General features: G+C 44.0%; 1 protein-coding gene across 1 annotated transcript in view; it reads left to right on the top strand.

Moving 5' to 3' along the window:
- The first annotated feature begins 516 nt into the window (after positions 1–516).
- Positions 517–25,469, top strand: part of mast2 (microtubule associated serine/threonine kinase 2) — a 391,407-nt gene continuing 366,454 nt past the window's right edge. Inside the window, exon 1 of the mRNA XM_060919978.1 lies at positions 517–1,562. Coding sequence (XP_060775961.1) covers positions 1,482–1,562 — 81 coding nt within the window. The 5' untranslated portion in view covers positions 517–1,481. The remainder of the gene's footprint in view (positions 1,563–25,469) is intronic.

A 25,469-nucleotide genomic window follows, 5' to 3' on the forward strand; every position in this document is an offset into this window, starting at 1 on the left:
ATTGACCGTAGGTGTGAATGTGAGTGTGAATGGTTGTCTGTGTCTATGTGTCAGCCCTGTGATGACCTGGCGACTTGTCCAGGGTGTACCCCGCCTTTCGCCCGTAGTCAGCTGGGATAGGCTCCAGCTTGCCTGCGACCCTGTAGAACAGGATAAAGCGGCTACAGATAATGAGATTAGATGAGATCTTCACACCCTCTCAATTTTTTCTAACTGTAGATGTTGCATACCAACTGTGAGGCGACAGTGCTAACCACTACAGCACCCAAGATTATTATTTTTTATTTATTTGACCCAAAACAAAAGTCAGAGATGAAGAAAACATAAAAATAAATGAATGAATAGAAAACATTGTCCAAACGCCCTGTAGGTGGCAGCAGAGGCACATCCATGTCACGTCCTAACTGACATGTATGTGCGAGGTTGAGCTGCTCTCAGATCAGCGCTGTCGTGTTGATCGGCGTCTCACCACGCATGCGCGTGCTCAGGCAGACTGATCTGAAGTCAGCTGTTCAGGAGCGAGCCAGGAAGCGGCGGAATTCCTGTGGCAGAGGAGCTCAGGATCCAGTGAGATTCAACGTGCCGTCATTCCTGCTGAAAGACAGAACCTGGACTGGACTGGACTGAGCTCACAGACTTGTGAGTCACCGGTACCGGGTCGAACCGAGCGAGGCGCGCGCGCGGTTCCCTTCAGCCTTCTGTGTGGTGAAGTGAAGTGAAGTGAAGTGAAAAACCAGGCAGCCGGTTTGTTTTAGCTCAATTATCACTGATTCATCATCTGCTCATGGACAAGAGACGCCCGGAGACCGAAGACATGCGGCAGGGATGACTTTTAGAGAGGAAAAACATGTTTAAACTTGACTCTGAATTAAAGAGAAGAGTTATGAGGAATTAGCTTCAAGGCTAACTTCATCATCACCACCAAGCGGGAACATTAAATTACCTCAGCGCTTTTATTAGCTAGCTAGCTAGCTGAGTTATAACTACAGTAACGGCTGTCTTTCTTTCTTTCTTTCTTTCTTTCTTTCTTTCTTTCTTTCTTTCTACCTACATAAAGTTTTTTTTTTTAAATACTTATTTTAGTTTTTTTTTTTACTCTCAATCATTTCAGTCGACACTGAGAGGTTGACTAGCTCGGAGTTATCGCTAGCCGGCTAAATGAGCTCTTAATTTCTGATAAGGCTAAGTTAGCACTAGCCAGGTTTGCTGTTTGTTTGTGGACTGGGAGAGAGAAAAAGAGAGAGAGAGAGAGAGTCCTGCTGGTGGGCCTGACATCCAGAGAATCACCTGCAAAACCTTTTTTCTTTCTCAGACTTTATGAATCTGTGGTGAATTTGATCTCTCTGTCTCTTAATGGATTCCAACTGTGAAAGTTCATCTGGGAAAACGACTTGAAGCTCATCACTGACTATGATCATCTGATCTGATGTGATGTGATGTGATGAGCTTGTCAGCTGTGTTCTCTGTTTGTTTGCACCAAAATGAAGAGGACAGAGAACAAAAATAAAAGGAAACTGTGCAGCACTGAGCAACAGTCCAGTGGCTCTGAAGGAAAAGATGGGGTGAGTGACATCATGTTATCAATAAACACACACTGGTGTGGATGGACATGTTGGTTATAATTGGTGGTGTAAGTGGTTAGCACGGTCATCTTACAGCAAGAAGGTTTTGGGTTCGAGCCCAGCAGCCGACAAAGGTCCAAAGACATGCAGGTTAGGTTAAAGGAACAGTCCACCGTACTTCCATAATGAAATATGCTCTTATCTGAATTGAGACGAGCTGCACCGTACCTCTCCGAGCTTTGCGCGACCTCCCAGTCAGTCAGACGCAGTCAGACGCGCTGTCACTCCTGTTAGCAATGTAGCTAGGCTCAGTATGGCCAATGGTATTTTTTGGGGCTGTAGTTAGATGCGACCAAACTCTTGCGCGTTTTTCCTGTTTACATAGGTTTATATGACCAGTGATCTGAAACAAGTTCAGTTACACAAATTGAAACGTAGCGATTTTCTATGCTACAGAAAGTCCGCACTATAATGACAGGTGTACAGTACTAACACCTTCTGTGCGCTTCGACAGCGCATTGATACAGAGCTCAGATATCAATGCGCTGCCGAAGCGCGCAGAAGGTGTTAGTACGCCTGTCATTATAGTGTGGACTTTCCATAGCATAGAAAATCGCTACGTTTCAATTTGTGTAACTGAACTTGTTTCATGTCACTGGTCATATAAACCTATGTAAACAGGAAAAACGCGGAAGAGTTTGGTCGCATCTAACTACAGCCCCAAAAAATACCATTGGCCATGCTGAGCCTAGCTACATCGCTAACAGGAGTGACAGCGCGTCTGACTGACTGGGAGGTCGCGCAAAGCTCGGAGAGGTACGGAGCAGCTCGTCTCAATTCAGATAAGAGCATATTTCATTATGGAAGTACGGTGGACTGTTCCTTTAAAGTGCAAATCACAGGTAAATCAGGAGCAAGATGAATGTAATTCTACTATTTTATATTAAACTTCGGTCAAATATCTGTCGCATTTTGTGCAGTTTTTTTACCTTGTGCAATACCAGTTGAAATCAAGCCATTTGAGGCGAATTGGTCCGCCTCTGAAAAAACTTTGCATTTGGATTTCCTGGGAAACATTGATTTTCGTGACGTCATCTGCGGGACGCCTCCCTCTGAATCCTACGTCAACGCTGGTTTGTTTACGAGAAAACGACCTGGTGGTTTTCTGTAAATTTCTTCAACGTTATTGCGTAATTATTAACAGATGTATTGTAGGAGGGTGTAGCAACACCAATTTGATGGGATTAGTACTCATCGTTTCCCAAAAGACCGGACAATGAGAGAGAAACAGGAGCGCTTGGTCTACACAGGCTGTGCACTGAAACCGTGCAAAGCTCTCGCGGCCTGCTGGCGCGTCCGCAGGTAACGTCACGAATCTGGCTCCAGACTCCCTTGGATTTTTCCAGGCGCGTTTTATTTTATTTTTTTCCGCTGTAAACAGATGGCCTTGTGCAAAATTACCCTTCTGGATGAGTGTGTAAAGGGACATACTTTCATATAAAAAAAACAAACAAACATGAAATTGGTCCAGAATATGCACTTTAATATGGGACGGCCTTGGGCTGAGGTGCCCTTGAGCGAGGCACCTAACTCCTAACTGCACGGTGGTGTTAGTGGTTAGTATGGTTGTCTCACAGCAAGAAGATTCTGGGTTCCAGCCCAGCAGCCAACGAGGGCCTTTCTGTTACTCCTTTTCCACCAAATCAGTTCCAGGGCTGGTTCGGGGCCAGTGCTTAGTTTGGAACCGGGTTTTCTGTTTCCACTGATAAAGGACTGGCTCTGGGCCAGAAAAACCAGTTCCAGGGTAGCACCAGCTCTTTGCTGGGCTAGAGGAAAAAACTGCTTATGTCAGCGGGGGGGCGGCGGAGTTGTTAAGACCAACAACAATAGCAAGACCGCGAGAGGGCGCCATTTTTAAATAAGCGACAAGATATCATGGATGCAGTAAAGCAGCAGTCATCCATTATTGTTGTTGCTGCTGCTGCTTCTTCTTCTTCTCCGTGTTGTTGTTGCTTCGTTGTTCATGCCAAGGTTTATGCAAACGCAGCGACGTAACTGACGTATACAGTAACGTAATGACGTGGCTCCCCTTAGCACCCCGAGCTATGGAAAAGCAAACTGGTTCTCAGCTGGTTCGCAAGTTGAATGAGTTGTGAACCAGCACCAGCACTGGCCCCGAACCAGCCCTGGAACTGATTTGGTGGAAAAGGGGTATGTTTGGGTGGAGTTTGCATGTTCTCCACATGTCTGCGTGGGTTTCCTCTGGGTGCTCCGGTTTCCCCAACAGTCCAAAGACATGCAGGTTAGGTTAATATGGGATGGCCTTGGACTGAGGTGCCCTTGAGTGAGGCACCTAACTCCTAGCTGCACGGTGGTGTAAGTGGTTAGCACGGTTGCCTCACAGTAAGAAAGTAGAAGGTCCTGGGTTCGAGCCCAGCAGCCGACGAGGGCCTTTCTGTGTGGGTGGAGTTTGCATGTTCTCCACGTGTCTGCGTGGGTTTCCTCCGGGTGCTCCGGTTTCCCCAACGGTCCAAGGAAATGCAGGTTAGGTTAATATGGGATGGCCTTGAGCGAGGCACCTAACTCCTAAAGGCCAATTTATGCTGACAACGCAGTCCTCACAGATGGCGTCTGCGTAGCCCCCCCCTTCGCAGACGCTCTGCGCGCACCTCCCAAAAATTGTGACCACCGCAGAAGCCTCGCAGACAAGAGGGCTCTGATTGGTCCACTCTACATCCGCTGTACACGCACTTCCGCTTCCCTACTTTCCCGGTTTGGTTTGTTTTCACTACCGCCATTTTTAAAAACACGAGCGAAGATGGAGCAGCACGAAGAGCGGTTGATCGAGGAAGTGAGGAAGTACGTACATCTATACGACTCCAGTTCTAGTCATTATAAGTAACCGGAGGATAAACACTCCACTAACCACACCCACCAACTACTCCTAGCGATTTCGTGACTTCGCGCCCCCTTGCGTTGTGGCGGTGAATAACATCGCGCATGCCTATTACTCCCCGCTCAATGATAAATTACAACTGTCTGCGAAAAGCTATCTGCGAAAGCCTTGTCGCAAGAGCATGCAGAGGCCCTAACTGCTCCCTGGGAGCTGTTAGCATGGTTGCCCACTGCTCTGGGTATGTGTGTATGCTAATTGCTCGCATGTGTGTTTTCACTGCTTCAGATGGGTTAAATGCAGAGAGGAATTTCACAAGTGTGTGATGAATAAAGTTGTGCTTTCTTTTCTTTTTCTTTCTTATCGGCCATTTGCAGGAATTGGCCACGTGTCAATTTTCCCCATAGCATCAAGCCTGTGGTGGGCAAGCTAACTTGACATTCCTTGACAACCATAAGAGTTTGACTGGCGATGCGAAGCAATCCATTTCTACAATAGCTGTTTTTACCTTTTCTACTGTCTTTTTTGACCTGAATTTTCGTGTGTACTTGGAAAAAGTTTGTGGTTTTAACTTCTGTCGTAAGTTAAAGTGAATCATTGGCTGTAAAAGAGTTTTTTTGGACTCAAGTTGGTTGCCGCCGAAATAAATTGATTATCGAACAAGAAGTACCAAAGGAAAAAGAAATCTAAAATCTGGTGTTGTACCTTCTGTTTTTAACTGGAGTGGTACTGTAAAGCAAAGAAGAAAAATCATCCGACATGTCGACAGGTAAGAAACTGATTCATATGCATAAGAAGCAATGCTATGTTTGCAAAAGAAACAGTGCAAAAGGGGTTTTGAGCGAATGATAAAGGTAGAAAAGGAGAAATTATAAGTTATAAACATGCCTGAGAAATCCACCATTTCGCACGTGAATTTCTTTCGGCGACGACCAACTTGAGTCCAAGAAACACTCTTTTACGGCCAATGATTTGCTTTAACTTACGACAGAAGTTAAAACCACAAACTTTTTCCCAAGTGTACATGAAAATTTGGGTCAAAAAAGACAGTAGGTCAAAAAAAGGTAAAAACAGCTATTATAGAAATGGATTGCTTCGCATCGCCAGTCAAACTCTTATGGTTGTCAAGGAATGTCAAGTTAGCTTGCCCACCACAGGCTTGATGCTATGGGGAAAATTGACACGTGACCAATTCCTGCAAATGGCCTAATGATATCGTGTATGCAAAGTGGGATTACAGGATGCCAGTGGTGAAGATCTCAAGTTGTGAAAAACACACATATACACATGCATACTGTGTTTACCTGGAGCTGGAATAATGCACTAGCAAGGAAATGAGTCCAGTATTGTATCTATGTAACATGATCAGTGTTTTGTCTTCGTACTTGCCAGCAGATGTTATAATACAGGTGATTGTTGCTTGTTGAAGTCCAGGCTGTAGCATGACACTGTGTACACACACACATATATATATGTACACACACACACTTGGAAATTTACATTACATGGCATTTAGCAGACGCTCTTATCCAGAGCGACGTACAACGAGTACAAAAGTCAGGTACACGAAGTGCTAAACCTCTAGACAAGAAAGTTCGAGTGACGACAATACTTTAGTGTAATATTCTGTTGAAGTAGGAAACAAACCAACCATATAAAGTACAACGAAATGGAGAACTCAAATGGCTAACCCCAGGTTAGGCAGTACCATGGTTTTCCCCAAAACATTTTAGCGTATCGGGCCTGATACGCTTGCTCTGCCTGCCGATACACTTAGTCGCTTTAGTTAAAATTCGATACGCTTAGATTTATACCGATTATGTTAAATTTCCTACCCACAAGTAACTAGATACATAGGAGAGCAAATAACAGATCCATTTACGTATTGATTGATATTTGTGTTAAACAAGCGGTCTTTTTTTTTCCTATGTTTGTGTTGATTCTGTCAAAGTAATATGTCCGTGTGGTATGATGCAAGCAAACTGTAATCTGTTGGCTATGTCAAGATCACGTGTTCAAACTGTCCAATAAAAATATCGAAAGGAAATGTTAGACATCCCGGAATTTTCCGATTCATTATAAGCGATCTCATTGGCTGCCGATGTTGTCCCCCACCAGACGGACAAAGCCGACTGATTTATTTGATAAACTATTCTGTTTGGATTGTGAATGAGGCTTCTCCTGCCTAAAGAGAATAAAGACTTCAGCAAGGAATAAGCTAGGAGAAGACTTGCTGGACAATTTGATCCACATCAGCACGGATGACAGCGAGATGGACTATGAGAGGGTTGCCCAACATTGGGCCAAGCAAAAGCCGAGGAGAATTAATCTGCTTTAAAGGAGTAGGAAACTTAATTCATTAGTTTGGGTTTGCAGAAAGATTATGTACTTATAAACGCTCTCACGAAGTGAAGTTGTCCAAATGTGTCAAATACAGCATAATTTCAAATAATAATCATAAGCATTTTTGGCAGTGTGATGTCACTGGGATCCATTTAACAAAAGAAGGCTCCAGATTATTCTTTTGTTAAAGGCTCACAGTGACATCACACTGCCAAATACGCTTATCATTATTATTCGAAATTATGCTACATTTCACACTTAACAAATTCCCTTCATGAATGTGTTTTATAAGTACATCATCTTTCTGCAAACTTAAATGTATGAATCAAGTTTTCTTTTCCTTTAAATATGTTTTAATCTTAATCTAGTCCATTTAATAAAGTGCCAAAATTTAAACTTTATAATATGCAGTTGCCTTACTTTTCTTTTCAGTGCATCTTAGTTCTACATATATTACGGTAATTGCATCAGAAACATTCTAAATCATTACAATTATAGTAATACAACAACTTATTTTAAGGTGGCAGTTCTTAGGTTCAGATCCCTTTGTGATCAACAGGAGGTCATGATGATCGATTCTCTTCATTGGATTGTATAAGATGGAGCAAACCACTGGTCATATTTTCATGTACATTTTTGTTACAACACTACTTGATCATAGATAATTAAGGGATCCCCGTAGATTTTCAGTCTATCATATACCTCAGTAATCTATAACAAAACAGTTTAACTTGCATGTTGGACTTTAAGGTGAAATTTCAAATGTGTATACATTAATACTATTTAGGTCAGAAATCATTGAAACACTGGTAAAATCTATCCTGTAATCATATGTATCTAAAACCTCTGAGACCCTGAAAATGCACCTCAGAGCATCTATTTTCAAAAAATTTTCCGGGGGAGGCATGCCCCCGGACCCCTCCTAGTTTCGCTTCGTGCCTTCGGCGCTTGCTTTCACATCATTGGCGCTCAATTGTCTGTGTATTATGATGCCAGAATTTAGGGCTTTAATTTTTTTTCTGGGGAAAACACTGAGTACACAGCCTGGGTTGGTTGAGACCAAAACGCAGTCACACAGTGGGGAGGGAAGAAGGGGAGAGGTGAGTCTCAGGTCTGCGCTTGAAGGTGGTCAGGGAGTCGGCAGTTCTGACCTCAATGGGAAGGCCGTTCCACCAACGGGGGACCAGGACAGACAACAGTCTTGAGCGGGCTGGGCAGGAGCAGAGAGGAGGAAGGGCCAGGCAACCAGTAGCAGTGCTTTAGAGTCTCTAATCCACCGACTGCTACCCCTTTTTCGATCAACAGGAAACAGGTTCCTTTCTGATTTCGTGCACCAAATTTTGAACTGCTCAGTGCTGAGTTTCCTGAAGGCATCGTAGCACAAAGATCATCGTTCAGTGGTAAAGCGAGCAGCACAATGAACACTCTATCTCCAAGTTAAAGCAGATATGCAGAACCTTTATTTTTAAATAAATTTCTGAGTGGATAGTATCTCCATCCTTGACTCTTGTATGCTGCATAAATGGGAATAAAAAAAAAATATTTTTTGAGAGTTAAAATCGACCGCGACTCTAAATTGACCGTAGGTGTGAACGTGAGTGTGAATGGTTGTTTGTGTCTATGTGTCAGCCCTGGCGACTTGTCCAGGGTGTACTGCGCCTTTCGCCCGTAGTCAGCTGGGCTAGGCTCCAGCTTGCCTGCGACCCTGTAGAAGGATAAAGCGGCTAGAAATAATGAGATGAGATGAGAAAATCGACCGCAAAGTTGGCATTCAAGCTGAGCCAGCCAGCCAGCCCTGAGTGCGTGACGCCACAGCGGGAACCGGTTTTAAGGCTGAGGCCTTTGACAGCTATAGACTAAAGTCATATAAATAAAACTTTATGGTGAAAGTAGGAAATACCATTACCGACTTGCTCAACTAAGACTGATTTGACTTGATTGATTGTGGGTTGACGCTCATTTAAAACAGGATAGGTGTTATTAATTATGCAACATACATGTACATGCATGCATTTTCACTGATAAAACGTAAAAGGCTAATTAAATAATCAGATGAACTGAGACAATCACATTCTGAAGCAAATTAAATCTTATACCGGTAACTTAAACACACAATACAAGTTACATGTAGTAATTTAATGCAGGTAAATGAGTGTTGTTTTGTATCCAAATGAGAGTCGGAGCTTACCCATCTGTGTTCTCGCATCTTGAAAGCCTTAAACTGTGGCCGATTGGTTTGAAACAATCTGACTTTCAGTTGTTTGTTCAGTTCTCCGTACATTCGCTTCTTCCTGAGATATTGCTGCAGAAATCAGACGATTGCTCCTCTCATTCTCCATTTTCCCCATACTGAGTACCCCGCCATTACTGCTTGGCTCAGGCAATTACTAAAACCCGGGACGGGATGTCACCAGTTTTACCAACAACCATGGGGAGATCACTACCCGAGCGATTATGGCCTGTCCGTCCTGGGTTTTACCAACAACTGAACTTTGGTGCAACTGAACTTACTTTCCTTTAAAAAAATAAAATACTTTTTTTCTTGTTTTCTTTTTCTTTAATTATTGGTACTGCACCCTCTTTCAATATGGGCTTATAGCCAACGCTTCTCACCGGATCAGAGGTCTCGTATGAGTCTTCAGTAAAATGTGCAGAGCAGAGGAGAGCCCACTTCATAGCTGCCCAGTGTGCCTGTGAACTCGCAAAGTGCGTCAAAATCTTTGCAGTTTGAACATTCTTGGGCCATGAATGCAACGTAAGTCCACCTTCTTTCATGTTGTTGCACTGGCCAGCAACACGTCTATGTGGCATAGCGATAAATTGGCTCAAAATGGAGGCTCGGAGTTGCAGTCAGCTCTGTGTTTTAGTATAGCGGAAATGGCAATGAGACCGGTAGACTTCCTGCTGTGACTTTACGGACGTCAAGGTCATTCACTCAGACTGCTACCTATATGAATCACTTTAATCGTAAAAATGACTATATTAGATTTATTGTTAATGCTTAAAACTATTCCTGTGCCGTTCTTGAGGTCTCAAGGTATTTATAAACAAAAAGTGAGGCCATGGTTCTGCGTATATGCTTTAAGATGCTCTTAGCATTAAGAGGCTTTTGGGAAACCCACCACAGAGAATTTCAACCAAAAATAAATTGGTTCGAAACCTAAGAAGTCGGTTCCTATCTGAAACCAAAATATAGCTGGTTTTTCCAGAATGAACCATGATGACAGCAGTGGGCATGTCGTTAGTTTGGAGAGGTAGCAGAGTGCAGTAATGGAGAATGCAACAGAAAAGGATACTTCAGAAAAAAAATGAACTGAAAACTAATATCTGCAATAACAGAACAAAAGCTGGCAGGTAATCAATATGCACCGGCATCTTGCTACTACTGTTTATTCCCTTTGTGAGTTGTACAACGCCCTCTGTTCATGATGCATCCTTGATTACAAGGGCTCTGCTCAAAACTGGTAAAAACGTAGGCTGGGTGGCTAGCTGGCACCAAGGTTCAAAGGCTCTTTAATGGGACTGGTTCAAGAACCCATTCCCTATTAGTTGAAAATGGGTATGAGAGCAAGTACAGAAACAGCACACAGACAGACAGGAACCTGAGCTCAGGATCAAACTGGGAATCCTGGAGATGTTATCCTATCCCTTCCATTCATCCCTCCCTAATATCCATCCACCCTTCCTTTCTTTCATGGTCAGGGTCTCATGGTTCTGTCCTCTGAACCCTGGAGCTGTTATCCCATCCCTTCCATTCATCCTTCCCGAACATCCATCACTTTTATCCATCCATCCTTCCTTTCCTTCCTTCCTGGTCAGGGTCTTGTGGTTCCATCTTGGGAACCCTGGAGCTGTTATCCCATCCCTTCCATTCATCCTTTTCTAACATCCATCACTTTTATCCATCCATCCTTCCTTTCCAGTCATGGTCTTGTGGTTCTATCCTGGGAACCCTGGGTTTGAGGCAGGGCACCATGTGCACACATTCACACCAACAGGCAATATCAAGTAGCTCATTCACCTCCCAGCATGATTTTTGGAGACGGGAGGAAACCGGAAAACCCGGAGGAAACCCATATGTACAGGGGATAAACGTGCAGATCTCAGGATTGAACTCAGGAGACTAGGGTTGTGAAGCAGTAACACTACCTGAAGGAAGAAGAAGAAACCTTTTATTTGTCACATGCACACTTGAAGCACAGTGAAATTCATCCTCTGCATTTAACCCATCTGAAGCAGTGAACACGCGTGCGCAGCCACACTAGAGCACCCGGGGAGCAGTCAGGGGTTAAGTACCTTGCTCAAGGGCACTTCAGCCCAAGGCTGCCCCACGTTAACCTAACTGCATGTCTTTGGAGGAAACCCACGCAGACATGGGGAGAACATGCAAACTCCACACAGAAAGGCCCTCGCCGGCCGCTGGGTTCGAACCTGGAACCTTCTTGCTGTGAGGCAAACGTGCTAACCACCATGCCACCCCTGTACCTGCTGTGTCACTGTGTTAACCAAGAGCTTATATAGCTCTCTTGATGTGTTGTTGATAATATTAACAGCCGGCATGAACATATCCTCTGTTTTATATCTGCTAGTAATGCATTTGTACTTGCTTCTCCACTCTTTATTCATGTTTTTGTCCTGGTGTGCCCCCCCCGGTCACTTGCTGATCTGTGCACTCCCCGTCCTTTAGTCTGATATTTCAAACATTATTTGTGGATTTATGCATGTTTGGTGAGCTTGGACTAGCCAGTTGACTGAGCTCAAATTTTCTCACCATGATGAATGTCCTGTATGTACTCGGGACTTAACCACTGTCAGTCTGGTGATTGGGTGGGTTTTGAGGAGCTCAAGGGGAACGTTAAAGGGTGTGCATACAGTTGTAATGGATGTATTTTCCTCTGTTCTTGGGATCCTCCTATGAACAGATGAGTGATGGCAGTCAGGTGTGTGTTTGCTGGGCTTTTATACACCACCAGTGGATAGCGTGGAGGCAAGCTCGAGGAAAAACTGGAACAGTTTGGCTTGTTGGAGCCGTTAGCTTTGATTCTTGGGGCAAGGAAACAGCCGTGACTGATCTATATCTTTAAGATGAAGCAGTAGCTGGCTTTTAATGGCTTTTCATATTGATGATGATTTTCTGCACCTATTGAAAGCAGACCAAAATTATTTTGATTACGTGATTGCTTGACCCAGCAGTTTCATGAACACATCATTAGACAAGCACTGAGAGGGGGAAAAGCACCTGAATGTGGACCCTCAAGAAATGTACATTGTGTGGATTTAGAAATGTCCCAAACTCCCCTGTCCTCTGGTTAACCAGTGATGCATAGGCCATGCTTTTTATGATGTAATAACACTTTCCTACATGAGGTTAAACACTAACTCTTCTGATTTTCCATGGAGGTACTCGGATCTGTTTTTTTTTTTTTTTTCTGAAAAGGAAGCAGCAACACAGTAGCAGAGTATTTTCCCAGCCGTCTGCTTGCTCAAATGAATTTCCCTATAAACAGATTTAACTGGAATAAAACGATGGTGAAACTTGAAGAGCGGCACCAGAAAAGTGTTTATAACTGGCAGGTTTATTGTGAAGATAAAAACAGTGCACCAAACACAATTACTGTTTGTGTTTCTTTTTATAAAAAGTATTCATATATTTCTGGGGTTTATGGTGCAATATATTTTGTCACACCCGTGCTGTAAATTACTGATGCAGGAGTGTGAAATGTCGTCTCGCTCGGTTCAACATTTAATACAGATTGATGGAACGAACCACTTTACATGAACAGCATTTAGCAGACGCTCTTACCCAGAGCAGCCTGGGGAGCAGTTGGGGGTTAGGTGCCTTGCTTAAGGGCACTTCAGCCGTTCCTGCTGATCCAGGGAATCGAACCAACGAACTTGTGGTCGCAAAGCTGCTTCTCTAACCATTAGGCCATGGCTTCCCCATACATATCATATTTTATACTTCAGCACTACGGAGTTCTCAATTCTGATTAGTCAGAAGGTGACAACTGAATACTTTGAGATGTGATTGTTTGAGGATGACGTGATCAGCTTTAAGCATATCATAATGCTGTTCTGCTTGTCAACTTGTAAAACAAATTATCTGAAATGTGATTTGTTTATGCCACTCAAATGTTTGCTGTTTTTTTTTTTTTTTAAATATTAAGATTTTAAATTATGTTTATAAGCAGGATACTAATTTTCTGGGGTTAAAATTCAGTTTATTTAGAATCTGTGATCTGAATGAAACAAATTCAGATCGGCAAAAACAAGTAAACAGAGCCAAGTCCGAGACTCTGAGGTCTTCTTGCGAGGGGGGGCAGGCAGGCAGGCAGACACCCAGAGAGAGGCAGAGAGAGCCGGGCAGACAGAGAGACACCCAGAGAGAGGCAGGCAGACACCCAGAGAGAGCCGGGCAGACAGAGAGACACCCAGAGAGAGGCAGGCAGATACCCAGAGAGAGGCAGGCAGACACCCAGAGAGAGGCAGACACAGAGGCAGGCAGGCAGGCAGAGAGCGAGAGACAGACAGGCAGGCAGAGAGCGAGAGACAGACAGGCAGGCAGGCAGAGAGCGAGAGACAGACAGGCAGGCAGGCAGAGAGCGAGAGACAGACAGGCAGGCAGGCAGAGAGCGAGAGACAGGCAGGCAGGCAGAGAGCGAGAGACAGACAGGCAGGCAGGCAGAGAGCGAGAGACAGACAGGCAGGCAGGCAGAGAGCGAGAGACAGACAGGCAGGCAGGCAGAGAGCGAGAGACAGACAGGCAGGCAGGCAGAGAGCGAGAGACAGACAGGCAGGCAGGCAGAGAGCGAGAGACAGACAGGCAGGCAGGCAGAGAGCGAGAGACAGACAGGCAGGCAGGCAGAGAGCGAGAGACAGACAGGCAGGCAGGCAGAGAGCGAGAGACAGACAGGCAGGCAGGCAGAGAGCGAGAGACAGACAGGCAGGCAGGCAGAGAGCGAGAGACAGACAGGCAGGCAGGCAGAGAGCGAGAGACAGACAGGCAGGCAGGCAGAGAGCGAGAGACAGACAGGCAGGCAGGCAGAGAGCGAGAGACAGACAGGCAGGCAGGCAGAGAGCGAGAGACAGACAGGCAGGCAGGCAGAGAGCGAGAGACAGACAGGCAGGCAGGCAGAGAGCGAGAGACAGACAGGCAGGCAGGCAGAGAGCGAGAGACAGGCAGGCAGGCAGGCAGAGAGCGAGAGACAGGCAGGCAGGCAGGCAGAGAGCGAGAGACAGGCAGGCAGGCAGGCAGAGAGCGAGAGACAGGCAGGCAGGCAGGCAGAGAGCGAGAGACAGGCAGGCAGGCAGGCAGAGAGCGAGAGACAGGCAGGCAGGCAGGCAGAGAGCGAGAGACAGGCAGGCAGGCAGAGAGCGAGAGACAGGCAGGCAGGCAGGCAGAGAGCGAGAGACAGGCAGGCAGGCAGGCAGAGAGCGAGAGACAGGCAGGCAGGCAGGCAGAGAGCGAGAGACAGGCAGGCAGGCAGGCAGAGAGCGAGAGACAGGCAGGCAGGCAGGCAGAGAGCGAGAGACAGGCAGGCAGGCAGGCAGAGAGCGAGAGACAGGCAGGCAGGCAGGCAGAGAGCGAGAGACAGGCAGGCAGGCAGGCAGAGAGCGAGAGACAGGCAGGCAGGCAGGCAGAGAGCGAGAGACAGGCAGGCAGGCAGGCAGAGAGCGAGAGACAGACAGGCAGGCAGGCAGAGAGCGAGAGACAGACAGGCAGGCAGGCAGAGAGCGAGAGACAGGCAGGCAGGCAGAGAGCGAGAGACAGGCAGGCAGGCAGAGAGCGAGAGACAGACAGGCAGGCAGAGAGCGAGAGACAGACAGACAGGCAGAGAGCGAGAGACAGACAGACAGGCAGGCAGGCAGAGAGCGAGAGACAGACAGGCAGGCAGGCAGAGAGCGAGAGACAGACAGGCAGGCAGGCAGAGAGCGAGAGACAGACAGGCAGGCAGGCAGAGAGCGAGAGACAGGCAGGCAGGCAGAGAGCGAGAGACAGGCAGGCAGGCAGGCAGAGAGCGACAGACAGACAGGCAGGCAGGCAGAGAGAGGCAGGCAGGCAGACAGAAAGAAAGACAGAGACAGACACACACAGAGAGAGACAGACACACACACAGAGAGGCAGAGAGAGAGAGAGGCAGGCAGGCAGACAGACACCCAGAGAGAGGCAGAGAGAGAGGCAGGCAGGCAGAGAGCGAGAGACAGACAGGCAGAGAGAGAGAGGCATGCAGGCAGACACCCAGAGAGAGCCGGGCAGACAGAAAGAAAGAGAGACAGACACACACACACACAGAGAGAGAGACAGAGAGAGACAGGCAGGCAGACAGAGAAAGGGACAGAGACAGAGAGAGATAGAGACAGGCAGTCAGGTAGGCAGACAGAGAGAGAGACGGCCAGACAGAGAGACAGACAGAGAGAGAGAGAGACTGTCAGAGAGAGAGGCAGGCAGGCAGCACCCAAAGAGAGACAGAGAGAGAGACAGACAGACCGACAGACACACAGAGAGAGAGGGACAGAGACAGACAGAGAGCGAGAGACAGACAGACAGGCAGGCAGAGAGCGAGAGACAGACAGACAGGCAGAGAGAGAGAGAGACATGGGGGGAGGTATGCTCTACTTTCATGCTCTTAATTTTATCTTGTATCACCAATTCGTTATTAACCACCTTGGTTTATATCTAGACGTTTTCAAACCTACTCATGCCTTCGCATGCCTCGAACATTGATGCTACCGTTTCTGTTCATTAGGGAGCATTAGATTATTCATTAACATCATTGCTTCCTTGACAGCAAGTAAAATATTTACAAGAGCAGTAAATATTTCACTGGGTGGAACGCGAGTTCAGGTCCAAAGCGCCCAGTCCTACCGGCTGATTTACACGAACCTCATCACAGGTGTGCAGGGTCAGAGTAGAGCGTGGAGAGTTTCACTGTTGGATTCAGCATGAGCAGAAAGCAAATAGCTTCTTTCCACAGTCAGTGTGCTTCATCGATAAGCTCTGAACTTATTCAGTCTGTTATACCTGTGCACTTTGGAACTTGCAAATCTACCCAAATATTTGCACATTCAACTGACTGGATGATATCACCCCTTCTGTGATTACTTGGGAGTGGCCTTGTGTTTATTGTTGCCCATCAGTGCACTCCAGTTCGAGTTCTTGGTACATGCTTGGGATAGTTGACAATATTATGAGTTCTAACTGTCACGATGGTCATTAAATCATACGAGTTGTCATGTCTGTTGTTTTATAGTCTGATCGCAGCATAACAGGCTATTTTAGGCTACATATTTAAAATTTGTTCAAGTAGGAACATCGTCAGAAAGGTGTGCGTGTGTGTGTATGCTGAGAGAGAATGAGTGGTGAAATAAAGCTGTGCACTCTTGTGAAATCAAGCTTGTAACTGTTTTTTTCTAGCTCTGAGGAGTTCAGTTCAGTTGAGATTTCTCACTGAAACACTTGAGACATTTCTGTTCTGATCTCAGTGAGCCTCGAGACTCACCATCTTTTCAGATGTAAACATCAGTTCTCACAAGCAAATTTCTTCTGATAAGAGCTGCTAAATTGCCTTAAATTTATTATGGTCAAGTTCAAGGTCATGCATGATTCATGCTTCTTTCTGGAAATATTTAGTTGTTCCTACTTTGCGATTGTTGAACGTCGGGATTAGACGACAGACATTTGACAAGCTTTTGCAGCGGTTGACAAATTTCCAGCGTTGGGCATGAATATGAAAGTTTTGTGAGATCTTGGACTTATTTTTTTATTTGGGCAGATGTACTTCTGGGTCAGTTCAGCAACATGGAAACCACAGCAGTGGGAGGGGTTTATGGAATTTTGAGATTGGGCTCAAATATAAAGACACATTAAATTTGTTGTAGATGAAATTTTTTTTTGTCCCCCCCCCCCCATGGTATTTAATCTGAATACAAACACTGCCACTCAGTAAGTGATGATGCCAGTCAGCGTACAGTGATGTCAGTGCATACCCTCCAGCAAGAGATGATGTCATTGGTCACGTAGTCAAGACTGTAAATGCTGATAATGCAGCGCGTTTTTGAATATACTACAGCTTGCCCTGGTAAAGTTATAGGAAACGCTAATGCTAGTAAATTTTCAAGTTGCTTAAATTCTGTTTAGAGGTGTTTACACATTTGTTCTGAAATGTAGGAGTGTAAATGCCATTTGTGTGTTTAGCCTCCACTACAGCTCTGTTTCCATGTTGCTGAACTGATCCTGAAGAACACTGACCAAAATGAAGAACTGTCCAAGATCTTGCATAACTCAGAATTTTTATGAGAGCTTGCAAAAGTACATCCCTTTAAAAAAAAATTTTTTTTGTACTTTGTGGGGCTTTGTAAAAATCAAACCTTAGTTAAGACCCTGTAAAATCTCATTCCTTCTCATGACTTGATAAAACTTTGTAATTTTTTTTTATTTTTTGATGAATTTCATGGTTTTAATTTGTAACATTTTCACGACTCACTCCTGGTAACAAACGTGCAGTACTGAGGAGCTGATAACAGGGATGAGAATTTTCCACGGATCTGTGGAATTCCGAATTTTTCCCGCTGAAAATGTCATTTTTGTGAAACGTGTAAATCCGTTGAGAAAATTTCGGGGGGTAGGGGTCGGCGCGAGGGGAGGCTTGTGGTGGCACAAGCAGGCAGGACCGACCGACCGCCCGCCAGCATCTTTTGGCAACGCTCATCGCAAAATTAGTTGCAGCTGTGATAACGGAAATCGTCATTGCTTTCTTCAATGTTCATGCTAATGACAACTCACGACGATTTCCGGCAATGTTTTGGCGCTAGTTTCATCTCGCAGGGTTTTTTCTAGAAAAATTTAGTATGAGGGCGCTCACCATGGCGAGGGAGCGAAGCGGGGGGGAATGGTGCCGGTTGTTCGTCCCTCCCCCTGCCATGCGAAGCCTTTGAAAAATTGAGGCTACAATGGGACATTCTGAGGCTATCTGAGAGGGAAATTGTAACAAATTGTCTGTCAACATTGAAAAAGAAAGAAGTAATCTCTTCTGCCCCGGACAGTCTTTGGCTTTCTTCCGTTTCGTGCCGCGGGATGACATCTTTAAATGTCAACAAAAACAACTCGCGAACTACTTCTGTCAAAAGCTCCCGCGCCGGTGGGTGAAAGGTCATTCAGTCTCGAGAAATCTCGCTCTACAAGTCAGCTGACCTTGTATGTAACCCATGTCAAATCTCGCGAGAGCAGCCGCGACAAGTAAACAACATGGCGCCTCAGTCTGGAAAACGCCAATTCGGATTGTTTTTGCACTATCTGGCGGTGTATCTACTATGATTGGAATATTACTGGAGTAATTATAACGTATTTGATGATCAGACACATTGTCATGTGGTGTTGCTGGGATGTTTTCACGGAGAAAAGATCATTTTGAGAAAGATTGCATGTTGTGCAGTAGCATATAAGTGCATGGCCTAAGTGTGACTTGGGGTTCAATCGGCATTTCGGTAAGGGGGCGCACACCAAGAGTAAGAGGGCGCAGCACCCCTGTTCCCCGGTTTAGACGAAAGCCTGATCTCACTTCTACAATTCACGGAGAAACAAGCTATACATACACGGTTTTGATCACTTCTTAAGTTCTAGTTATTTTGGTTAGTTTTCAAAGTTACTTCGCCAATATGGCGAAAGTTTTGGACCGCAAAAATGAGGATCGTGCCAGGGAAATCGATAAATCGAACGGGATGGATGAACTGTTTCCGATGGGCATGGCTCGATAGTAGCGTTACCGTGCAGATAGGGACACAAACTGTAACGACGTGCCTGACGGAACATATCCGAAAAGTGGACGTGCCGGGAAAGGTTCTGTGTATTCTGTGCTCAGATATGATCAATTATGGAAACAGAAGAGCTAGAAACATCCAGGAGCACATCAAAACAAAAAAGCACAAAGGTACGTTTTACTTAAATTGTCAAAGATAGAGTCAGGAGGAATCTAATATATTGTTACGGTTACTTCCATTATCGCTCACGAGATGTATATATCTGTAGGGATTTGTTATCTTAGTTTATAAACATTTTAAACCATCATTGAATTTGAAAACATTCATTCATATATTATGTGGGAAAGGGGGATTGTGAATTGGGCAAATGCCCCCTAGACCGGCCAGGTTAGGCTGGCGTAAGGGGACATTATGCTCAATTTTTTGCCCTTGGCAGACATTTCAGAGTTTTTTTTTTTTTTTAAATGTCCCATTCTCATCCCTGTGATAATGGTTTTCTGTCCTTCAGTTCTAAAAAAAAATTTGGATATAAAAGTAAAAATTAAAATTTTTAACATCTTTTGCATTTTCCAGTTTTAAGTCAAGTTTATTTGTATAGCGCTTTTAACAATAAACATTGTCGCAAAGCAGCTTTACAGAATTGGAACTACTTAAAATACGAGCTAATTTTATCCCTAATCTATCCCTGATGAGCAAGCCTGTGGCGATGGTGGCAAGGAAAAACTCCCTCAGACGACATGAGGAAGAAACCTCAAGAGGAACCAGACTCAAAAGGGAACCCATCCTCATCTGGGTGATAACAGACAACATGGCTATAACATTAACAGTCCTAACATAAAGTCAGCTTCGTTGATGCGATAAACCCCCCGCAGATGGAAACCCAAGCGCAAAACCGTTCACGACAGCCGCAGCCCCAAAGTCAGCAAGTCAGCCGCAGTCCCCAGCCACAAAAGCACCACTGCAAGAGTCGAGAGCATGCTCCAGGCGCGACCCCCAACTGTCCACATGGGGCCGCCCTCCACAGGAGCGATGCGATGAGACTCCAACCAGACACGGGGCACCAGGATGGTTTTAAAGATTTGTACAGCATTTCTGGACTTAAACGTACAGCGGGAGTGCCATATCCATGGGGGATATGCTCCAAGATCTAACGCGGCTAGCCGAAACCACGGATTGGAGTGAAACGTATATAAAGCACTTTTTTTTTTTTTTTTTGTATGTGCACACACAGCTATGATAATTTCATTTATAAATTAGTCAATAGAACATCAACAGTAACTAATAATAAAGAAAAATGATAATATATTACAAAAGTTTTAAGAATGTGGTCTGTCTCTCTCTCGAACGGGATTCTGATGTTTCTGCTTAATCTTTTCGGCTCGGGGTAAACCACAGATAACTGAATCCACGGATACGGCAGTTCCACTGTACTTTTTGAAATGGTGTTGGGTGATTTTATGAAAAATCATAATTTTTGAAGGTTTTTGTACAATATAAGGTATTGTCACAATATATTGCAAGTGTTGCATTTAAGTCCTATTTGAGTATACTTTCTTTGATATCTACAAAAATATATTAATTTATTTTATTGATAAAGATACAACACTGAAAATGGGGGGGGGAATGGAAAAACCTTAAAATGTTGTACCATTTTAGTTATTTTAAAGACTGTGCATAAAATGTTAACACCTCAGCTGCTTCCAATCAGTTTGTAATAAAATTTATTCAAAAAACCCAAGGAGATATCGCATCCGTAATATCTTAAAGTGTATTCTGACCTAATTTATCACCAGCACTGAAGTCGGGTGAAAGAGTTTTGTTGCATCGTTTCGTGACACTGGAAGCCATTTCTATGATAAGTGATGTGTATCATGATGTGAAAAACTGTTAATCATCTGCCAGTAAACAGTTTGCTTGTGTTTTAAGGAAAAAAAAAAGAAAACTGGGCTTTTACATGAATAAAGATTCTAGTATTCCCTACATTTTTTTTTTACAATTTTAAATATTCTGTACAAAATTAACTTTTAAATCTGCAGGGATTGTAATTTATTGAAAAAGGTTAGAGAAAATCCTGATAACCCCTACACCAAGAAAAGCATTTCTCCTAGTGATGATTTCGGTCACTTGATTGATATTACATCACCATATAGCCCAACTTTACTTTTGAAGATTTTTTTTTTTTTAATTTACTTGGTACCAGTCAAAAGTTTGTACACCCCGACTCATTCATAGGCTTTTCTGTATTTTGTGTTTTCTACATTGTAGAACAATAATGAAGACACAAACTATGAAATAACATCTGGAATAAAAAAACATGTTAAAAAGCAAAGTGTTTCATATTTTAGATTCTTTAAATTAGCCAGTGTTTACCTTGATGCCACTTTACACACTAACGCTTGGTGGAACGCTTTTCAATTAACAGGTGCCTCGTCAAAAGGTAACTAGTGCAGTTTCTTGACTTCTTAAAGCATTTGAGATCAAACAGTAAATAATACAGTAAATAGTTCTATTCTACAACTGTAGTAATCCATATTATGTCAAGAACCGAGCAACTAAGAGAAACGACATCATTAAGACATGAAGTGACCTTTTAATTAATAAAAATAAAGGAAAAATATTGAATTAGAAGGCGTGTCAACTTTTGATTGGTACTTTTATTTATTTATATATTTATATATAGCTAAAAATATTAGGTGTGTTACAGAACCTATAAAGTTGAGTTCAGTGCAGGTGGTGGGAGACAGACACCTTGACTTTTGGTGTTTCATCTCGATTGGAACAGTTTGACTGTTTTCACTGACTCTTCATTGAGTTATGTTAAGAAGAAGAAACCTTTGTCACATGCACACTTAAGCACAGTGAAATTCATCCTCTGCATTTAACCCATCTGAAGCAGTGAACATGCGCGCGCACACTCGGAGCAGTGGGCAGCTATGCTACAGTGCCCAGGGAGCAGTTAGGGGTTCGGTACCTTGCTCAAGGGCACTTCAGCCCAAGGCTGCCCCATGTTAACCTAACTGCATGTCTTTAGACCATGGGGGAGACCTGGAGGAAACCCATGCAGACACGGGGAGAACATGCAAACTCCACACAGAGAGGCCCTCCTGTCAGCTGCTCAAACCCAGAACATAATTTCCATTTGATCAGCCACACTGCCTGACCATTTTGTTAAAAGGTTGGGTCATGAAATAAACGTTTGCTTTACATCTGTCTGTGATTAACACAATTATTGGTCACAACAATACGTGTCCAAATGATTTTTTGTTTTAAAGAAAATGTGTGTAAATGCTGCTTCGTTTGGGCGGGGGATATAGAAACGTTCCATCCATCTGTCCGTCTGATCACGTTTTCGTTTCTGGGCCATATCTTCTTCAAAACTAATGAAGCTGTATCTTCATGAAACGTTGTATACATATCAAGCAACATGTGAACTGCTGCCTTTTGCTATTTTCGATTTTTGAAAAAAAGTATTTTTCAAATATTTACATTAAAAAAAATAGATTTTGACTTTGTTTCTTCGAGCAATGTTCGTTTCCGGAGCATATATCCAAAACTATTCATGATATGGATTAGAAACTTGGTATGCATGTTAACAAGGTGATGTAGATGTGCCTTTTCATACTAAGAAATTTGAGAAGTTTTCATGTTTCCATGGAAACAATTTCAGACTTAGTCTCTCGGGTTAGTCTTAGGGATAGGTTTTGTTTCTGGAGCAGAACTTGAAAACTATGAGTGGTGTGGTCTTGAAAGTTGGTATATGTGTTGATTAAGTAATGTATATGTGCCTTTTGATACTCAGAAATTTAAATTTTTAGCTCACGTGGACCAAAGGTCTGGTGGGTTTATTATGCCATGGGCTGCTGAGGTCAGTGTAAAGAGGTAGGGTTGGTTTCCTGCAGCAGAACTTGAAAAATGTGACACACAATGTCTTGAAACTTGGTATATAGTTGGTATATAGGGCGGGGGATATAGATGACTCTGTCTTCGTGTTTATTCATTGGGTTACTGCAGTCCTTCCTCGGCAGCTCCAGGTTGCCAGCGTTGGTATTACGGTCAGCCCGAGGCTAACGTGCTTCTGCTGGTCTACTGAACTGAGCATAGCAGGGGTATGTCGGAGGCGTGTGGAGAATGCTACATACGTCAATCAGCCTATGTGTGTTTCTGAGACGAAAATAATTATAGGAAGCTTTTCTGGTTTTGAAGAGCGACTAAATTTCATCACACTCAGAACTCTGTGCTGTGATCGCACAATAAACCCCCACACCCTTATTTCATTTTGTTCTGTGGTCAAGCGTGGAAGAAGCATGTGAAGGAAATTCACTGGCGCAGTTGTTGTCATTTGAACTTTTCCATCTTGGAGAATTGGCAGCCGACTGTGTGAACGTCAGAGCTGAAAAACATCCTGTCGTTCTTTTGTTTTTCTCTCACACTCAAGGTCTTTATGCTCATCTAGGTAGCTGACTTGCTCGCTCACTCTCTCACCTGCCATGTTCGGTGTGTGTTTATTAGGGCCCGAGCCCTATAGGGCGAAGGCCCTATTGTTCTTGTAAGAGTTCACTATTATTATTCTTCCGTCTTCTTCTTCTTCTTCTTCTTTATTTTTCTCCGCTGTTGGGCCATTTTCGGGGCACTTGCCATGGGCGAAAACGCACGAAATTTGGCGCCAGTTCCGAGAATTGCCACCGCTACTCAGAACCAAAAGCCCAAACTTGGCCGGGGCTCAGGGCCTCTATAGCGCCCCCTAAGTCGTTGTGATTTTGGTCTCCCGCATTAAGGTGCCTGGTTGCCATGTAGTTTGTAGTAGTGGCATGCCATTTGGTACGCATATGTATCTCACTAAGCCGGACAAAAATGTAATGCCAATGCATTAGCCACGCCCAACAGGAAGTGAGGTAATTTCACTTTTGTGCGAAATGCATGGCCACGAAGACAGCGCAACTCCTCCTAGACCGTTCATAGGAATGTCACCAAAATTGATACACATCATCTACAGACATGGCTGACAAAAGTTACTAAATACGTTTCACGTAGCATAAACCGTTCAGAAGTTATACGTCAATCAATTTTCGATGCAAAATTTTACATGCTTAAAAATTCATAACAAATCTTCTAATTGCTCAACACTGCTCATACTTCACACGCACATCACTCATTGGGCTTCTGACATGTCACCCAATTTCTGTGATGTTTCGCCACTGGGGGCGCTATTTTTGGGCAAAAAATCCAATCTTTCCTCAAATTTGGTCAAACTTCACGGCCACCCTCTTACTACCTCCCATGTCATGTATACCACATTTTGGGAATTTTTGTCCATGGGGGGCGCTGTTTTTGGCCCACGCAATTGCTCCAAAACGGGTTTTTGGTAAATAATTCCATAATGCTTTTCCTTCACACCACTACCTTGTGATTGTACGTTGCTGTTGTAGACACTTATTTTTCCAACTCATAATCGCTCATGTACAGCATAGCGCCACCTACTGACATGGGAAAAACAAAAAAATTTATTCTTCAAAAATCTATATCTCATCTTCTATTTACTCAATTGTCATCAAACTTCATACGCAAACTCTTCATAGCTCACCTGACATATACGCCACATTTTGTGCACTTTCGCCCCTGGGGGTGCTGATTATGGCAAAAATGATATTGCAGCTTCTGATTTGTCAAACTTGGCAAGCAAACTCTTTTCAAGACCCTTATTGAGGCGCTTGCCATGGTCGACTACGCACGAAGTGCGAGACCCTATTGTTGCCATGTGTCCAATTCTGTGCTTTGTCGCCATTGTGGGAGTAATGTCTCTTGCCGCAGAAGCTGTGGAAGGTTTTTCGCAGGGACGCATGCCCCCGCCCCCCTTGGCCGCTGGCGCGAGGGCCCGTCGAGGCCGCTTGCGGCTTTAATTGTTCATACACTTGATGTGAACGAATTCTTCTTCTGTGAGCTCAGTGAGGAGCAGAACTGTTCCTTTAGTTAATCATGTCTTCACTGTGTTCGTCGGATTTGTTTCTTCCGAGAGATCCAGTGCCAAGTATTACTCAGCTGTTGTAATATGTAACTGCTGTAACTACAACCAGTTACATAGTGAGCAACGTTTTAAATATTCATAATACCCCGATGTTCACATGAGCAACAATAAGTCACTCGTGACACTTCTACTTTGCCCTGTTGATGTGTTCAAGTTGTGAGTGAAGAAGAAATACAAATCTTTCAAGCTAGTAGTTTGGATTTGTCACTTCATTGCTTCATATACAGAGTTTGTCATTACCGTGAAACTAATCGCTCTCTTCACCACCCGTTGGCTGTTTTGAGGCTGCAGCATGTCCAAGCCACTTTTGATTTGCACAAAGTTGAAAAAACGTTTACCCCTTTTCCGCTCGTCTGGCCTGCTTTACATTGCTCTCACTCCAGTTTTTCACCTGTCTCTGTAGGAAGTGAATAGAAAGTGACGTGAGAAACATTTTACGAGCTTTACACTTTTTCTTCTTTAATCATATGCAATAAATTAGTCATCCAGTAGCATGAGTTTTGTGTAAAGCATTGTTTAATCTGGCAGTGACACGAGCGTTTATTGATTCAGCCTAACGCGCACACTACATTTATATTTCGCCACTTCGTTAGGATTAGACATTGTTTTATTGTGCTTCGTGAATATAAAGCTTCCATTTGGCGTACTTTAAAAAAAAAAAATCAAGATAGAAAAGCACTGCTTTTTAACAGAAGCTGATATTAAAAGTAGATGGCCTTTCAGTGAAATTTAGTTCCCTCTGAAATTTGGTCATTGTGATGTATGTGTGTTTCTGTCATCTAAAAAAAGAGAAAACCCAGGCCGTTCTGTGGCTGGGACGTTATTTAATTTGAGAGTATTCCCAAGCAAACAATGTGCATGAAATCGCTTGCGTCGCGCAGTCAAGCAGACA

Source organism: Neoarius graeffei, chromosome 4, assembly GCF_027579695.1.
Source record: "Neoarius graeffei isolate fNeoGra1 chromosome 4, fNeoGra1.pri, whole genome shotgun sequence".
In the NCBI taxonomy this organism is placed as follows: Eukaryota; Metazoa; Chordata; class Actinopteri; order Siluriformes; family Ariidae; genus Neoarius; species Neoarius graeffei.